The sequence below is a fragment of the Myotis yumanensis genome, unplaced genomic scaffold, assembly GCF_028538775.1.
Source record: "Myotis yumanensis isolate MYYU_CA2020_CCGP unplaced genomic scaffold, mMyoYum1.0.hap1 SCAF_5, whole genome shotgun sequence".
Lineage (NCBI taxonomy): Eukaryota > Metazoa > Chordata > Mammalia > Chiroptera > Vespertilionidae > Myotis > Myotis yumanensis.
Window position 1 is genome coordinate 75686477 of NW_027223756.1, and position 17707 is coordinate 75704183.

Sequence of the window (17707 nt, forward strand, 5' to 3'; positions counted from 1 at the left end):
CTCTCCCAGCCTGGATCTCCTGGTGCCCTGATGTTCCCTTACATTAATCCATCTCTCATCCATCTTGCATGTGAATAAAGCGATCAAATAAAATGAAAGCCCCTGTTCATTGAGCTGTGGGACCCTGTGTCAGCATCCCCAGGACCCCCAGAACCTCCCCCAGAGCCCTGGTTGTGGGGATGCCCGCTGCGAGAGTGCCATTCCTCACGTGCCTGTGTGGGGGCTGCCCTGGGTCCCCCCTGGGAAATGTCCCTTTGGTCAGGTGCAGGGGCACAGGGGCTGGGGCTCATGTCTGACCCTCCTGCCTGGGTGTCACCGGGCGCCCCTCGGTTGAGCCCAGGCATCAGCCCTTGATCTCTGCCCAACTGAGCACAATCCGTGTCTTCGAGGGAGGGCTGTGGTTTGAGGTCTGTGTTTCCCCACTGAGAGCAGGTCAAACCAACAAAGCAATCAAACCACAAAGCAAATAGTACAATTTAATTCATCCACAAGTCAAATAGAAAGAACGGAAAGGGTGTTCTGCACAAACACGAGGGAGGAGGAGGGAGGAAGCTGGTGAGGAAGAGGAAAGAGAGGGGGGAATAAGAAAAGAGGAAGGAAGGAGGAGGAGGCAAAATAAGGAAAGAAAGAGAAAAGTGGGCGTGAGGAAGAGAGTGGCTTGTGGTCCAAGTCCTGTTTGGCTCCACTCCCCTTCTCCTCGACACTTGGCGTGTTGGCCACACAGCGTCCTGTGCCCAGCCTCCCACTAGCTTGTTGCTGGACTGTGTCCCAGGCCCCCCTCCAGGGGTGCATGGCTGTCCGTCCAGACCAGACTCACATTAAATAAATTCCAATATACACTGTACAAGAAAGCCAGGTCCATCCCTCATCTCACCGACCATCCACTCGGCCAAAGAAAGCCCCTCTCGGGCCCCTCTGCAGCGGGGGGCGGGGGGGGGGGGGACTTCCGTGGGCAGAAGAGGAAGCAGGAATAGCTTGGTTTCCCACATGGCCTGCTATGTCCATGCATAAAGCCATCATGGCCACTAGGGGCATCAGTGGGACCCCCAGCAGGCCCGGCAGGTAGGAGAAGGGAGTGGCCAGTGGCAGCCGTGCTCCCTCTGAGCCCTCGTAGTCACCCCCTGGCTTCTACAGCCCTGAGTCCCCTCTGTCCAGCTGCAGCCTGAGCAGCACAGTCTGGGTGTCGGGTGGGGAGAGGGGGTCGTGCAGAGTGGCAAGGGAAGGACTCCTCTCGGCCTTCCCCCTGAGAAGACCCACGTGGCCGAAGGCAGGGCAGGGCCGGGGGCAAGGGAGGTACACGACAGGCGGGGCGAAGACGCAGGCGGGCGGCCCACCCTCCGTCACTCTGCGGGCGGGTGAGCCAGGTTGGCCAGAATCTTGGCCTGGTCCACGGCATCGAGCAGGTTCTTGGCGTCCACGGCCAGGGTGTGGGAGGCTGTGAGCATCTGCCGCTTGCACTCCTCGCTCAGGGAGGTCACGGCGTTTTGCTGGGCCAGTCGCATCTTATTGATGAGCTCCGCCAGGTCCTTGTTGAGCAGTTTCTGGGTCCCTTCAATCTGTGGGAGGAGTGCACAGGAGAGGCTGGGAGCCTAAGCCATGCACGTGTGCACCTGGGTGTTGCCAGCTTCCCCCCGAGGCCTACGTGATGGTGGTGAAGGTGAGCGCCAGGGGCAGAACTGGGACCAGGACGGTGGAGGCTGCTCAACCAAGTCAGACCCAGGCCAGGGCCGAGCAAGGCCCTGTACGGGCCGGAGCCCAGTCACCAAGGACTGACATTGTAGACACCCTAGACCCCAGCCCACCCCATGCCAGCCCCGTCTGAACCAACCCCACAGGCCCTCCTCTTATCACAGCATCCTCTCGTGCTGGCCCAACGTTCGAGCCGATGGTTGAGGTCAAGTGCATTCATCCATTTGTGAGCTGCCTGTCATCAAATCAAGAGCTCTGGGCCTGTGGATGGAGCTGTAGGGTTTGTTTACGGGCATGTGCCCGGTGCTTAGCACAGTTCTGAGCACAAGCTCGGCACTCAAGTGTTTATCGGGTGAGATGAGTGACTGGGTCATCATGCCCAGGGTAAGATGCTCTCCTGTCAGACCGCACAGCCCGGCCTGCTCCTCTGTGGGCTGCTGCAGCCACCCAGAGGGAGGCTGGGAACCCCCGCCCCCACCGTGCTGTCTTGAGCAGCACAGACTGGGGGCTCCGGTGGTCACCTGTGCCACGTCACTGACCACAGGGAGAGACCACATCAAACCGCAGCCCGGCAGGGGCCGTGGGCTTCCTCAGGGTCTACATCTGGTTTCCAGGCAGTCAAATGTCAGAGCACTGACTGTGCTTCCTATGGCTGCGATGATGGAGTACCGCAACCCTGGTGGCTTAAAGCCACACAGACTAGACTATCCTCCACCGTTCCGGAGGGCGGGAATCTGGACCAGGTCAAAGCTGAGGTGATGGCTGGGCCGCGGGCCGCGCTCCTGCAGGCTCCGGGGAGACTCTGCCCCTGCCTGTCCCGCTTGGCCTGTGCCTCCTTCCAGCCAAATCTGAAATCACTTCCACCTCGGTTCTGTCATCCCCCCTCCTTCCCTGACTCTCACAAGAACTCTGTGCCCAGCTCCCTCATAAATGGACCCTGTGACTACGTTGTAATCAGTGCAATCTCCCCACCTCAAGGTCCTTAACTTATCCCATCTGCGAAGTCCCCTTTGCCATGGAAGGTAACCGGGTCCCGGGTTCTGGGGACCAGGACAGGGAGCGATTTGAGGAGCCATTATTCTGCCCACACAGGCCCCATCTCCACGAAGAGCACCAAACCTCCTATGTCAGTTTTCGGTGATTGTTTCTCACTTAAATAGAGAAAATTAGATTCAATGTCCAACAAAAGCACCCTTCACTGCTATTTCCATAACACGCTCACCTTCACTCTAGTAGGCAGGGGACTAGATCAAGGACCGCAGGAGGGGCAAAAGGGAAGGTGTGTCCTCCTTCGTGTCCTCACACTTTAAGATGTCACTGCAGCTACCTGAGACCTAAACTGGGAAACCGGCCCCAGGAAGCCGTCCAGGGCCCCGGGTGCCCACTCAGCGCCCCCGTGGAACAGGCTCAGACACGCTGTGCAGGGCCCCGGCTGCAGGGGAGGCAGGCAGAAGTGAGGCTGCCCAGGTGGCCTGTGTGCCCCCCGGTGTGAACCACAGCTGGGGAAGGGGGAGACAACGGGGAGCCGGAGGCACTGTCCGAGACAAGGACACTCACCTCCGTCCGTGACGATGCCGGCAAGGAAGGCAGGATACTGTCCACGCTCCCGATCAGCTTCCGCAGGGTCAAGCCCACGTTCTGGGAGAGAAAGGGCAGGGCGGCTGTCACCTTCCTCGTGTTGAGAACGCCATGCTTCCCTTGGGAGAGCACTCCTGATCGGCAGCTGCCTTCTCAGGCTTCCTGGGACTAAGTGGGCTCTGACCACCTTGAGCTAATGGGGCTCTTCCCGGGTAAAGACACCTGCGGGGCAGACCAGGGAGCTCCGCCCTTGCCCCTCCCCCAGGGCTGGGATGAGCAGCCTCCACGGCCCTGGTCCCTGGTCCCGGTCCCGGTTCTGCCCCTGGCGCTCACCTTCACCACCATCACGTAGGCCTCGGGGGGCAGCTGGCAGAGCTTATTCTTGAGGTCCAGCACAGCCTGCACCAGATCCATGACATTGTCGTACACCATGTCGTCGGTCCGATCCAGGTTGGCTGTGGGCTGGATAGACTGTGGGGGTGTCTCGAGTCAGGGGGATGCTACCATTCTTTCCTGGGCAGGCACTCGAGGTGCCGGCTCAGCCACCCGCCCGGTTTGAGAAGACTCTTCCCCCAAATAGCAGTGCCCTGTCCTGGGAGTGCACCCCTCCCTTCTGCTTCCAGACAGTGGTTCTCACATTAGACTCGGCCGGGAGCCTTACAGAATCCTGGTGGCCAGCTCCACACCAGGCCAACTGAGCATCACCGGCATGGAGGCCGGTGGGGCGGGCAGGTAGGTGGGTTCAAAAGCCCCTCGGTGATTCTAATGGACAGACACGGCTGAGAACCACTGCTCCCGAGTGAGGAAGGCAGCGCCCAGCCCAGGCTGCTGCAAGAACATGGGGGTGCTGAACGCCAAGGGGGCGTGGACCAGGGAGGAAGGGGTCCCCACCTCCTGCTCCCAGGGCAGGACCCATGAGCTGTCCTTCGGGTTGGGGAGGAGACACGGGAGAAAGGAGAGTGGTTTTCCCCTTGCTTTTCCATGGATTAGCTGTGTGGCCTTAGGCAAGGCGCTTCCCTTCCCTGGGCCTCAGCTAGATCAGGAGGACACTGGACTAGAGTATTTCCGGGGGCCTCTGAAATCTTTGCAGTCTTAAGTCTTGGGGAGCCCTGATTCAAAATCATTACCAGCATTGACAGAGCCAACACATACCTGTGCACCCAGCCTCGGTGGCTTCTGTGGGGGGCCCGTGAACTCCGCTGCAAAAGGAGGGAGAGTTCTCAGCACCCTGGCCCTTCCCTTTGTACCTGAGGAGGGGGCCATTCCCCTCTCCTCTACCACCAGGGGATCTGGAGAAATGAAACTCTAGTTCCAGAGGATGGCCCTCCTGGAGTCCGGGACAAGTACAGTTGTCCACTTACAGAGAGAAAAAGCCAAGTCGCAGCAGAGATGGCGTGACTGAGGATGCGCCAGCCCCTGCGAGCCTGTGCGGCGGCCCTGAGAACAGCACACACTCTGGCCTCGACAACCACGAGGAACAAGCTTCGCTCTGTGAAGGCAGCAGGTGGCTGCGGAGTCCCCCGCCTGGTGCCGCAGCAGCTAACGGGGTTGGTGTGTGCGAATTCCCGGTGCTCCGCTTTGAGCATTTGTGGAGTCAGGGCAGTGAAACAGCAGAAGAGCCACACTCTTTATGCCCCGTGGTGAGAAGCAAAGACACACTGAGCCCGGCGGAGCTGCTGGGAGAGCCAGCCGCCGAGCGGAAGTCACGAGACCTGGCTGTGTGACCCGGGGCAGCTCACTTACACCCTCTGGGCCTTAATTTTCATCTGTCAAATAAGGGGGTTGCTCAGAAGGGTTTTTGGAGCCAGACTGCCCGGGCTCATGTCTGCGCTGTGCTAATCACTAGGTGTGCGACTTTGGTAAGTTCCTTAACCTGCCTGTGCCTTGGTTTCGTGGCCTTTGTACAACGGGCGTAATAATAACTTGTCTTATCTCAGCGCTGCTGTGAGATGAAACAAGTTGACATCTGTCAGCGACTCTGGCCTGTGTTTGGATGGTATGTAGTTCTCTGTGACTGTTGTCATCGTCGTAACTGTCACTGTCGTCCTCACCACCAGCCCCACCTGTCTAGGATGATGAAGATGAGCCTGTCCTGCTGCTGGCTCCTCCCCCTGCCCCCACTTCAGCAGAGGCCTTTGGGGAGACCCGAGGGCTCGGCCACCCTCGTCCTCCCTTTCATCCCGCAGGCCCAGGGAAGGTGAGCATCATCGGAGAGAGCCAGCGGAACTGCCTCCTTTTCCTAACGAGGAGCCTCCTACAGAATGACTGACTGCGGGGCAGGAAGAGAGAACCATCACCTCCTCCAAATAACTGTGAGGAGATGAACTGGAAAGAGGACGAAGGACCCAGGGTCAGAGAGAGACCCACTGGGCAGGGGGACATGGGTGACAGACGGAATGGGAGGGTAGATATCAACTCTAAGACCCAAGCTCTCTGACACTCTGAGTAAAAGCAAGGCAGACATTTCTTAAAACTGCAAGTACACTCTGCTGCTCTCTACAGGGGCAACGAGCAAGGACGGCGGCTCAACACGAGATGTCAAGTGGGAACTCCCACCAAGAGGAAGGGCACCAATACTCACTGTAGCCGGCCTCCTTCTCTGGGGTCTGGAAGGAAGGAGAGCGAACACGTCACTAACATGGCTCTGGGGACCACCCACTTCCCGCCTTGACCTGCTCCCCGCCCCCCTCCGCTGTATTTAGAGCAACGGTTCTCAACCTGTGGGTCGTGAACAATGAAAATACATCCTGTGTATCAGATATTTACATTACGATTCATAACAGTAGCAAAATTACAGTTATGAAGTAGCAACGAAAATAATTTTATGGTTGGGGGTCACCACAACACGAGGAACTGTATGAAAGGGTCTCGGCATTAGGAAGGTTGAGAACCACTGATTTAGAGGTTTAGAGATCATAGCCATGGGCGGGGCAAGCTCCGGGGAGCTAATGACCAAAAGTGACCTGGAGGTGTGTCCCTCCTTCCTAAGAGGCTGGGGGGACTGTGGATGTAGATCCAGTGAGAGTTCAGGAAGGGGTCCTCGTGGAGGCCAGAGGAGGGAGAAGAGACTCGCTCCCAAGGCGAGAGGCAGAAGGGAAGCGATGAGTGGGCCCCGGGCCTGGAGCTGGGGCCCTGCTGCCCATGAGCACCTCCCAGGCCTTCACTCTAAGCAGAGGCCTCTCCCGGTGACTTACCAACGGGGACTTGTCGTTCATGTGAACCATGGGGTCCTGCAGAGGAAGAAACCAAAGCAAAGCACTTAGAATTCCAGAACTAGAAACCCCGGGGGTGCAGGGGGGCACTCACTCCGGTCAGCTGGGGCGGCAGAGGAGACACAAAAGGACATGATGGCATGGACGCCGCTCCCATGCAAGCGCTGTTCCCACACTGTCTCCAGCAGCACTGCCCCCCGACGGCCCGGCCCGCGGCTGCTCACCAAGGACTTCTCCTCCCGCCTCAGCCACTGGTAATCTTCCACCATCTGCTTCTGCTGCTTGTCCAGGATCTGCCGCATCTTGGCCCGCTCAGCCTCCCACAGCTGCTGGGCCTCTTCTCGGCTGCTGGGGCGGATGAAGTCCTCCTCCTGGGAGGACAGCGGGGGGAGAGGAGAGGACACAATGAGCCTAGTACCCAGACCTAGAGGAGGGACAGTCCTCTGATGAACCTTGTGCAGCCACAGACTTAGCCTCACCACTGCTCTTTTTTTTGTAAGGTTACTTTTAAATTCACAGTCATATAGGCAGGCTGTTATTATTGGGTCACAGTCAGTCCCAGCCACACACATGCCTGTGTTGCAATGGAATGCCAAACCCGGAACACGCGTTAACATGCATTGTATTCAAATGATTACATGATCTGTGAAGGCAATTTTATTTTCGAATTACTGCCCTCGTGTTATTCTTCTCAGCTGGTATTTTTCAGGGTCGCTGTCACTTAGTAAATTTAGAAGTGAAAGCCAGCCCCCTGGAAAGCCCTGGGCACTTCTCTCCACCCAAGCACCCCTGAGGCAGGTCTGGAAGCTCCCAGGAGCACTGGGCTGCCTTTAGCCCCACCGTGGGGCGGGGCCTGAGGGAAGGAGCTCCTGACCAGGCACCCGTTGATCAAGTCTTTCTGTAAAAACATACTTTTTATCAAGATAATAGTTTGGATTGTTTAACCAAAGGTTAAAGGAAATGCATAAGCTAAGAGATAATGTGAAGAACAAAATTTAAAGAAACAGAAATGTAGAGATATGCAATCCATACCTCCTAGCTTTATTAATTCAACCCTTGTTTTAACTCGTTTAGGAGACTTTGGACCTGTTCATAGTTTTACCTATTTTCCCAAAAAGAAGGTGTTGCGTGTTTTCTTTTTACTTGCTTTACTCTCAATCTTCCCCAGGGTTCATTTATATAATCATCTGCCCAGTCCCTTCAAAGTATTTTGGTGTTACTTATTTTCTGCTGCACGTCTTACACCTGGGTCCCTGAGTGCTATTGCATCAAGCCCAGGATGGCTTTGCCAGGGGCAGAACCTCCCTATGACATCCAGGCCAGCAGGCCCCTCAGCTCCTTTCCTTTGAAGGGTCCAGTTTACATACAAGTCACTTGCATAAAATGCTAAAAATCGTTCTCTATCTACTCTAGCAAGCCATAGACTCTGCCAAATCTCTAGAAATATTTTCCTCACTGAACTCTCTAAAACACACTTGAATATAATAAGACAGTTATATTGGAACGTTTTTCCTAGTGCTCCTTCAGCTCCAATTACTGCTCTCAATTTCTAACAATATTTCTTCCCGCAACTTTGATTTCTTGGTAAAATATTCTCTGTTCATTTTTCTATTCAACAACTATTTATTAAGAAACTTCTATGTGGCAGGCATAGGGATGGGTGCTGGGAGGGCAGCAATGGTATAATGCTAAGTAACAATAGCTAGACCATTTTTCCCAACTTCAGCACTATTGACATTTGGGCCAGATAGTTCTTTACTAGGGGAAGACTTCCGGTACGTTGTAGGACGCCTAGCCACAACTCCATCCGATAGCACCTCCCCAGTTGTAACAAAAATGCCCCCGGGCACCACCAACTGTGGCAAAATCAGCCTCAGCTGAGAGCTACTGGGTTAGACTTTAAGAAAACAAATTTCAGAACATGGGAGCATTTTATAATCATAGAATTAATAAAAATCAATAAGATTTATTTCTCAGAGGACACTGCTCCAAAGGAGAGAATTTTAAGGTTATAAATATTCCCAGTTAAATATTAACACCTGCTAACACAATGTATAGTTACCCAGGCTACTGACAAAGAGCGACAAGCAAGGAGACAAGTGTCAAACATTTGAATATAGTTAGGAACCCCCAGGTATAAGAAAAATGTGAAGACTGCGGATTGAATTTGTCCCTAGAGATAATACTGGTAGGAGGAGTTAGCAGAGTCAAGTAAACACCCTATAATCTGTAAGAAAGTGCCTACCACTCTAATGTCTCGCATGCCGCAGGCCTGATTGGTGTCTTACAAAACATTTTTTTTAAATATATTTCATTGATTTTTTACAGAGAGGAAGGGAGAGAGATAGAGAGTTAGAAACATCGATGAGAGAGAAACATTGATCAGCTGCCTCCTGCACACCTCCTACTGGGGATGTGCCCACAACCCAGGTACATGCCCTTGATCGGAATCGAACCTGGGACCCTTCAGTCCGCAGGCTGACGCTCTATCCACTGAGCCAAACCGGTTTTGGCAGTCTTACAAAACATTTTAAGGTACATTCCAAGATTTGTCCCTATGTCTTCCCATTTCATAATCAAATTCAAGGAGAAAATAAGATTATTTAAAAAATTGAATCTCTTTGGGGCTTACTTGTCTGAAATGTACTTCAGAGATTCTTTTCAGGCACTAAATACATACATTGTTGGTCACTCTTAAAAGGAATCAGGTCCTTGTGGTGTTTTAAAATGTCTCCACAGGCTGTGAACATTCCAGAATTTGCCCCCCCCCCCCCCCCCCGCCCCTTATTTCTACCCCTACATGCATTCTTCCTCCAGTCTAGCCAAACAGCTCCTGTACTTCCCCTATGGTTTCCCATCTCTCAGTCTTGGCTCCTACTGATACCTCTGCCTCTCTCATGCCCCCTCATCCCAGTTTCTTCCTGTCCAAATCTCACCCACCCTTCCAGGCCCAGCAACACAAAGAAGCTTCACAGAGCCGTTCTCCTCTCTGAACTCTCACTGCACCTTTTGCTGTGTCTCTGTGTGCCACTCGCAGCTCTCTGGCTGGCAGTACAGGTAGGTGCGCACCTGGCCTGCTTCTTCAGGCCAACTGTCAGCTCACTGAAGGCAGAACCGCCTGGACCTCCCTTCAGCACCTAGGGCAGCTCCCTGCAAAGCATTCCTGCACAAGGTATGGTTTATTGAACTGTATTGTTATTTTAAACTTCAACCGAGAGACTGCTGCCATTCTGCTGTGGCACCCCACAGATTCCCAGATAAGCCGGGCAATAGTAGAAAAATTGTTTTTTATGCGAAAACCATCTCCGATTTCTGTTAAATGCTTGCAAATGCTTTGCAGGGAGCCGATTATACCTTTTCAGCAGTCCACCAGGATGAGGCTTTATCCGTGTTTCCGTTGTAACCCATAAAATGGAGTTTATATTTTTAACCTCTTTTGGTTTATTTTAAGAGACGTTCATTATGTTCTTTTAGGCAGACTTTCCTTATGGAGAGTCCTTCTAAACCCCTGACACAAAAGGTCTTTTTTTCCTGCTGCACAGCCTGTCTTTATGGAAGTGAACAAAGCCCTCATGGGGACGCAGGGGTTGGACAAAGGCAATGCCGCCCCTCACGCGCGCAGAACAGCTTCTTTCTAAAAGGTCACATTGTAAAGCAGAACTCACTAAAACTCAATTAATTACGAATAAAGAGTCGAGGGCAGGAGGGTGGAGGAACTGCACACTGCTTAAATTATAGAGCACACCGCAGAACGCAGTTTTATTGTCGTTAAGTATGTGCTAAGACACAAATTGTTTAAATTATAAATGGGGAAATGTATTCCACAATAGATCTAGATGCCTAGCGTTCTAAGTTATATTACTCATATGAAAAAATTTTACTAAAGTAAAAATAATGGCACAGAACATATTGACATACGTACTTTCCTACATTTTCTAAATCGATTGGAACAATCATGTAATTTTTCTAAAAAAAAAATTTAGAGTCACGTCTACTGAACGTGAAATGTCATGCATATATAAACAGAGTTAGAGCTAAAATAATAAGGGCTTCGATCTGTTTGGTCACAGAGCAGGACCCAGTTTAGTAAAATATAGTAAATGTGGATGGCAGCCACTGGGGCTATTCGTATTGAAGGAAAAATGGGCGGTGATAAGCAACAAGTGGGCAAGCGAAGGTGCCTTTATTTATTTATTTTTGGACAAGCCTTGACAATCAGGCGCTAACCCATGAGGTACTCAGGGCCTCATGGTGGCAGTTACAACAAAGAAGTGACTGGAGCGGGAGTCGTAGCCCCTCACCAGCTCCCAAGCTCCTTCCCAAACACCAGCAACTTTTGCAAAAGCAACAGGAATGGAAGCCACAAGGAAGCCTTTCCTTTGCCTGAAGAGAGACTGACAACCAAGGCCACCAGGCAGGAAGGGCCGAGCCGAACAGAACCTCCAGGACCTCTTATCCTTTGGCACCAACGGGCTTGGTTGTCCTCTACCCACAAGACTCCTCACTACACCCAGGGCTCAGGAGGGGGCGGGAGCTTTTGCATCATTTGCCACAACCCCAGAGCATGGACGGGGCAGGTCCAGGTCCAGCTGGTGTCCTCGGGGCAGAGCCTGGCCTGGCCCCCAGCCTCCGATGTGTTTGCAACGGAGAGAGAGAGAGAGAGCCACCGAGCCCCTCCTTTGGTGTCCTGACCGGTGCATGGAAGCATGGAGGGCACCTCCTGAGCTGAGGTTCTGGGGTTCCCAGTGTCCCAGGCACCTCCCCTCCATCAGCCTCCTCCGTCCGGGCTGGGACCCAGCATGCAGAGCCCTCTTACCCGCATGCTGTGGCGCTTGAAGACATTGTGCCGGTGGAGAGGTGGGGTGTGCAGCGAGTTTACGGGAGATGGGTACTCCATAGGGCTGGTGAGCGTAGGTGAGCTGGCACACAGACCCTCGGGGACCTATTCAGGAGAAGCAGAGAAGCACGGGCACGAGGACAAGGCAAGAGGGGAAACAATTAGCGGCTACACACTCAGCACAAAGAAACGACACATGAGCACCATGGGAGAGGCGGGGCCTGCTCTCCGGGAGCCCATAAAAAGTGTGACATGGGCGATTCCTCGGCCCCGTTTGGAAGACATGGTGGAGCGACAGACACAGCTCTTGGCTGGGAGTCAGCACTGGCACTGGGACCTCCCATTCATCTCACAGCCCTCCGTCAGGCTCTGCACGTGATGGGTCCTCACGTGCTACTGACCGATGGAGTACATGTCTCCTCCTTCAGGGTTCTTGAGAGAAGAGCTATATTTCATAGTCACGTGACATACTGACACGGAATTAGCCCACCGGTGTGTATTTAATCACTACTTTAAACATCACTACAGGTAACTTTCTTTTTAGCGACATTGCTTCTATCTTTTGCATCGAGAATTTTCTTCAAATGAACAGGATTTATGTTGGCTCTCGGTTGGGCTTGCTCTGGCACTAGGCAGTGACTGAGCTGAGGGATGTGAGAGAGGAAAAGAGAGGGGCCCGGGCTCCTGTGACCGACATTCGAGAGAGAGACACACACAGGACAGAGACACTGAGACGGGGACCTGCAGCTTGGGAAGCTTCCGTGGTTGGTCATGACAGAAGTGGCAGGGAAGCCAGGAAGGAACCCTTCTCTCTCTTCAATGGCCACCTTGGTTCTGGCCAGAACCTCTACGGGGAGCCCCAGGGAGCAACTCTATTTTGGGGGGAACATCAACGGCCCCCAACTGCCTGAGACTCCTTCTCAGAAGGCTGTGCTCAGGGTAGGAGGGCAGGGAGGCTTCGGGCATGAAGAATAGTTGTAGGCAGGATAAGCAGCAGCAGCAAACACTGTGGACAGGTGCCCTGGGCTTCAGGCACGGCTTGGCTGAGGACAGCCTGGAGGAATTGCATTTTGATTCCTTTGATCTCTGGGTGCTATTCCTTTCTGGTACTGAAGCTGGCCTCCTCCGTTACCTGAGCAGTTGGTTACTGCTCCTCAAAAGCACATGAAGAGACTTTCAGGAAGGACCAAGATGAGACATGGCCCCGAGCTTTCCCGGGCCTCTGGTCATGTTTACCTGGAATTGCAGGTTGGGTGCCAGCAGGTTGGTCTGTGGAGGGGGCCTGTACTTGGGCCGGCTGGGCTGGAGAGAGAACGCAGAGAGAAGTCAGTCCCCGTCTCTCCCTGGGTGAGCACCGCTCACTAAGGGGAGCGTCGGTCAGAGACAGGTCGGGCTTGTTCGGAATGAAAAGGATGAGGGACAACGTTCTCCCTTATGGAGCGCCCATTGCATGCTGAGTGGGCGGGTACAGAGAGGCGAGCCTCTCTGTCCTCCTGGGGGCACCGCTAACTGGAGGGGTTACTGGTCTCTGTGCGTGTAGCTTCTCTGGGTGTGGGAGCACCTCCCGAACAGCAGTGGAGGCCACAGACATCAGGGGTAGGAGGCCACAGGGGCTCAGGCACTCACAGCAGCTTCATGGAGGAGACAGAAACTGAGCTGAGCCCTGACTCAGGGAAGGGGAAAGGCATACCAGGCAACGGGCTCTGCTATGGACTGAACATTGGTGTCCCCACCAAATCCCTATGTTGCAGCCCTACTCCCCCCTCCCCCCCCCCCCCCCCCCCCCCCAGTGTGATAGTATTTGAAGACAGAACCTTTGGGAAGAAAGGGTTAGATGAGGTCATGAGGTAGGGCCCTGGGGTGGGATTCGTGTCCTTATACTACTAAGAAGAGACACCAGCATTCTCGCTCTGTCTGCCCTGTGAGGACCCAGCGAGAAGTTGGCTGTCTGCCAGTCTGGAAGACTCCTCAACAGACACTGGATCTGCCGGCACCTGGATCTTGGACTTCCCAGCCTCCACAAATGCCTGCTGTTTAAGTCACCTGGCCTACGGAGTTCTGTTACGGCAGCTCGAGCTGCCTAACACAGGCACCATCCTTCACCCAATGGTGTGGCGGCAGGGCACTGGCTCCTGCGCCCACAGATGTCACGGAGGGTATGGACATGAAGGCTGCACCTACGGGGCCCAGGGATACCCCTCATCCATGTGCCCTCACGGGGATCTAATTTGTCCCTAAAAAATGCTAGAAATAAAAGTGCTCGAGCCTCTCAAGGGAAGTGTTTCCAGGGTGACTCCCTGCCCCAGTTGCCCGCAGGCTTGGCTAACTTGCTGTCTCAGATCCCACCTGCCAGGGCACCGATGGGGCAGGGGCCAAGTTCAGTGCTGAGGGACGGTTGGGTTGAGGGGCTGGGAGAATTGCAGGGGCACCTCCTCTCTGTGCTGTGACAGAGGGGTGATATGGTCAGGCCAGGAGTGGCTAGATGAGGACCCAACTCTGCTGAGATTCAGGGGCCCGAGGAGACCAGGCCTTGGCTTACCTTGGGCGGGGGGTCCTGGAAGACTATGGGCTCCAAGATTTTGGGAGGTCGGTAACGAGCGTTCCTCTCCTGCTCTATAGCAAGGTCCTTCTCCATCTGATAAACGTCACTGCCAAGGGGTCAGGTCAGATAGGAGAGAGAAACAAGGTCAAAGGTGCTCCTGGGGCTCCTGTCTGCACCCCACCAAAGCCTGGAGGGCCCAGAGGATGACACCGGGTCCCATTTCCAACTCCTCTGCAGCGTGGGCTAGGGAGGCCCCTCTGAGACAGGCTGGAAGATGGGTCCTGAGCTTGCGTCCACACTGAGGCTGGGAGGATGGCAGGGACAGGTCCGCGGTGGGAAAAGTCCTTGGAGAGACAGTCCCAGCCCAACGGGACAGTGGAAGTGTGTCTCCAGCCCACCTCCCTGGGCCTCTTGCCCTCCTGTGCCTGCTATGGGCACGGATCCCCTAGGCAGATTTCTGATGTCCCAGCCAATGTCAGGACCAAGGCCTGGTTCTACATCTCCCTTTTTCCATGAAACGTTCCATCAGCACATTCCTGGTGTGTGCTGATGGGAAAGGGCTGTGGGTCACTCCCATCTTGGCTACATGCGTGCTTCCTGCCTTTCTCACCCCGTCCAGTGGTTTCCAACCTGGGAATCACAGACCCCAGAGGATTCTGGGATAGTTGCAGGATCCATGAATCCACATGCTCACGTGTGTACCTCACACACATTGTCTGCAGACCGAGTATTATATGTGATTGAAGTAAATGTCTAGGCCCAAGACAGAGTCGCTCTGGAGTGCCACACCAGGAGACCACAACTCAGATCGATTTTGTGTCCCTCTAAGTGCTCTGTGAGACCAGAAATGCAGCATAGCTAGTCAGCCAGTCCCCACACACTCAGACAGCTCTGGGCTCTATACTTCCTTCCTTGTTCCCTACTCATGTTCTGCTTTTCTCTTCCTCGCTCCTTATTCCTTATCCTGTTAAAGTTTCCTGTTTTCTGCCCCATTTCGCAATTCTCTGACCCTTGGGAATGGAGACTGCCTGCTTCATGGAGTATTAAGTAACCTGTAAATTTGTGCCACCTAAATTGTCTTCTTTAATCATTTTAACAGCACTACTGAATAGACAATAGTTGATATTGTGTTTTCAGATTTATATGTGTTACATTGTGTGTAATAAAAAATTAATCATACAGTTCGCTGCATTTTGTCAATCAACAGATTGTTTTAACAGTCTAAAAGTGTAACTGACATTGTATGGAGGAATTCTCAAAAGGGTCCTTCTTACTCCAGAAGATTGGGAAATGCTCATTAAATCCTTTCTTAACTCTAATGGCCGACTGCCAGCTGGGGTTTGGGGGAGGTATCCTGGGGTCACTGGGGTCTTTGGGTATCCTTCAGACCACACCAGAAAAGTCATCTCCTCGCTCCATCCATGATGGGGGGCTGACCCAGTGCCTGAGGGGCATGCTTCAGGGCCCAGGGAGAGGCACCCCGTCACAGCTCCCCCTGGTTCGTAAGACCCAGAATGAAGAGCCCCCCACCAACTCAGCACCCCAGAGCTCCTGTTTTCTCAAGTTACATCTTTCAAATACTTTTCTCTTGGAATCCTTTGGTTTCCCAAATCTCTCTTATAAGGGGACAAGAGATGAGTCTAGAATGAATGGGAGAGTCAATAAAGGGACAGACAGGATCAGAACGGCCTTTTAAGCTGAGGTCTTGCCATTGGTTGCTGCCCCTGCCCCTACAAACAGTCATTCCCAGTGCCCCTGCCTGGGCCTTCCCAGCGTCCCACCCAGGGTGCCTCCCAAAGGCAGTTTCCAGGGGCTATTCTTGCCCTAAAAATAAGCCAGCATCTTAACTACAGGATCTGAAGTTGCATTATTCACATCAACTAAGAACTAGATTCCCTAAAGCAGGAGTCAGCAAACACCACCCGCAGGCCAGTCTGGCCACCACCTATTTTCGTAAGGCCCCAAACTAAGAACGGTTTATATGTGTTTTAATGATTGAAAAAAGAAAAAATATTTCATGTCACCGGAAAATTATATGAAACTCACATTTCAGCGTCCACACATAAAGTCTCATTGAAACCCAGCTACATGCATTCATCACATACTGCCCACGGCTGTTTTAAGCTGCAAGGGCAGAGCTGAGCAGTCCCAGCAGAGACTGCATGGCCTAAAAAGCCCCAAATATTTACCATCTGGCCCCTTACAGGAAAAGTCTGCCTTGAAAGATGCCAAAGTCAGATCACCCGAGGAGGAGGCTGTCAGGCCGGCCACCAAGGAAACAGGGGACCTTCTAAAATGGACTCCAGTAGCACCCCTCACCAGGGACCCCCCAGTCCCGGGGAATGATGGCATCTGAGAAGGATCAGACCCTTAGACCACTGATGCTCCATTCAGAAGGGAGAGGTGACCCCTGGGTCACTGTCTTCACAGTCAAAACTGACTCTCCTGCCTGGCCAGTGTAGCTCAGTGGGTGAGCATCAACTCATGAACCAAGAGGTCCCTGGTTCAATTCCCAGTCAGAGCACATGCCTGGGCTGCAGACTCCATCCCCAGTAGGGGGCGTGCAGGAGGCAGCTGATGGATGTTTCTCATTGATGTTTCCATCTCTCTATCCCTCTCCCTTCCTCTCTCTCTAAAAAATCAATAAGAACATATTTTAAACACACACACACACACTCCCTGCAATCTGGGAGGAACAAAGGTTCTGAGCTTCTGCAGGGTGGATCAGCTAATTCCACTTGGACACGTGGCTCTGTGTAGGCCAGAGGGGCGGCCCCCGAGCTAGTCCCAGCCCCACCTGTCACTGCCTGGGAGAGTCACCAGCTCTGAGCCTGATCCTCTCATGCCCAGGGTGGGAACAAGGACACCTCCTGTTCAGGGAAGTACATTATAAACCTCTAAGTGCTGCTGCAGGGAAGCCCGGCTCCCTCGGGGCCCCGTGCCCATGGCCCCCACCCCTGCTCCATGCTCACCTGAGGCTGCACACCAGCTCGTTGAAGCGGGGCCGCTCACTGGGGTCGTAGTCCCAGCAGCGGGTCATGAGGGTGTAGAGGACAGGGGGGCAGAGGTCGGGCTTGGGCAGCCGGTCGCCCTTCTCAAGCACCCCGATGACATCCTTGTTCTCCAGCCAGAAGAAGGGCTGCTTGCCAAAGCTCAGGATCTCCCACATGCACACGGCTGTGAGCAGGAGGACAGGGGTCAGGGCCCATGCGGAGTGTGAGGGGGGCCTCACCCTTGGAGAGGTCAGTCCAGCCACTCCAGGAACAACCAGAGGAATCTGCTCTGGGTCCCTGCAGGGAGGAGCTCCCGTGTTCCCTCGCCTCCCCCTTGAGCATCCCTGGAGTTTTGTTCACCATGGTGGTCGCCGAGGGACCAGCCACCTGCATCTGTAAGTGAACTAAGGTCCCCTCTCTAGGTCCCCTCCACATGCAGCTATGGGGTTCTGTGGGGTAGGGTGGGGAAGTCCAAGGCAGGTTGGGGGACCACTGGTGCCTTCTCTCAGGAAGGAGGGAAGCCTCCACCACAAAGCTGGGGGTTGAAACCCAAACTTGCTGCCTATGTGATCGAGGGGAAGGCCCGGACCTTCCGGGCCTCAGCTTCCTTCTGCGGAAACTGGGAGGAAGAATAATGAGATCGTGGGGAACCAAGAGGGGTCACCTACGAGGCTGTGTGCTCTGCAGGGGGCTGTCTGTCACTGGCCTTTGTCCTCGCCTCTCCCTGCACCTCCTTCTCAGAACAAACTCAGAGTTTGCCTTTGAGGATCCCCCCATGGTGTCCCCACACATGTCCTGGGGCTGGTTGGTGCAGGACACGCTCGGCCCAGGAACCTCCTCCAGGAAGATTAGCCAA

At 53.9% G+C, this 17707-nt stretch overlaps 1 protein-coding gene across 3 annotated transcripts in view; it reads right to left on the reverse strand.

Moving 5' to 3' along the window:
• Positions 1–462: 462 nt before the first annotated feature.
• The window catches only part of PTK2B (protein tyrosine kinase 2 beta), a 119830-nt gene continuing 102585 nt past the window's right edge, over positions 463–17707 (reverse strand). For 2 of the 3 annotated variants that reach the window (XM_070415553.1, XM_070415552.1), the window contains exons 21-31: positions 16831–17035; positions 13856–13964; positions 12553–12618; positions 11296–11421; positions 6704–6850; positions 6462–6497; positions 5849–5873; positions 4420–4466; positions 3601–3738; positions 3247–3327; positions 463–1556 (exon numbers count right to left, since the gene is read on the reverse strand). In XM_070415553.1, coding sequence (XP_070271654.1) covers positions 1341–1556; positions 3247–3327; positions 3601–3738; positions 4420–4466; positions 5849–5873; positions 6462–6497; positions 6704–6850; positions 11296–11421; positions 12553–12618; positions 13856–13964; positions 16831–17035 — 1196 coding nt within the window. In that variant the 3' untranslated portion in view covers positions 463–1340. The remainder of the gene's footprint in view (positions 1557–3246; positions 3328–3600; positions 3739–4419; positions 4467–5848; positions 5874–6461; positions 6498–6703; positions 6851–11295; positions 11422–12552; positions 12619–13855; positions 13965–16830; positions 17036–17707) is intronic. The other variant, XM_070415554.1, reaches the window with a different exon arrangement.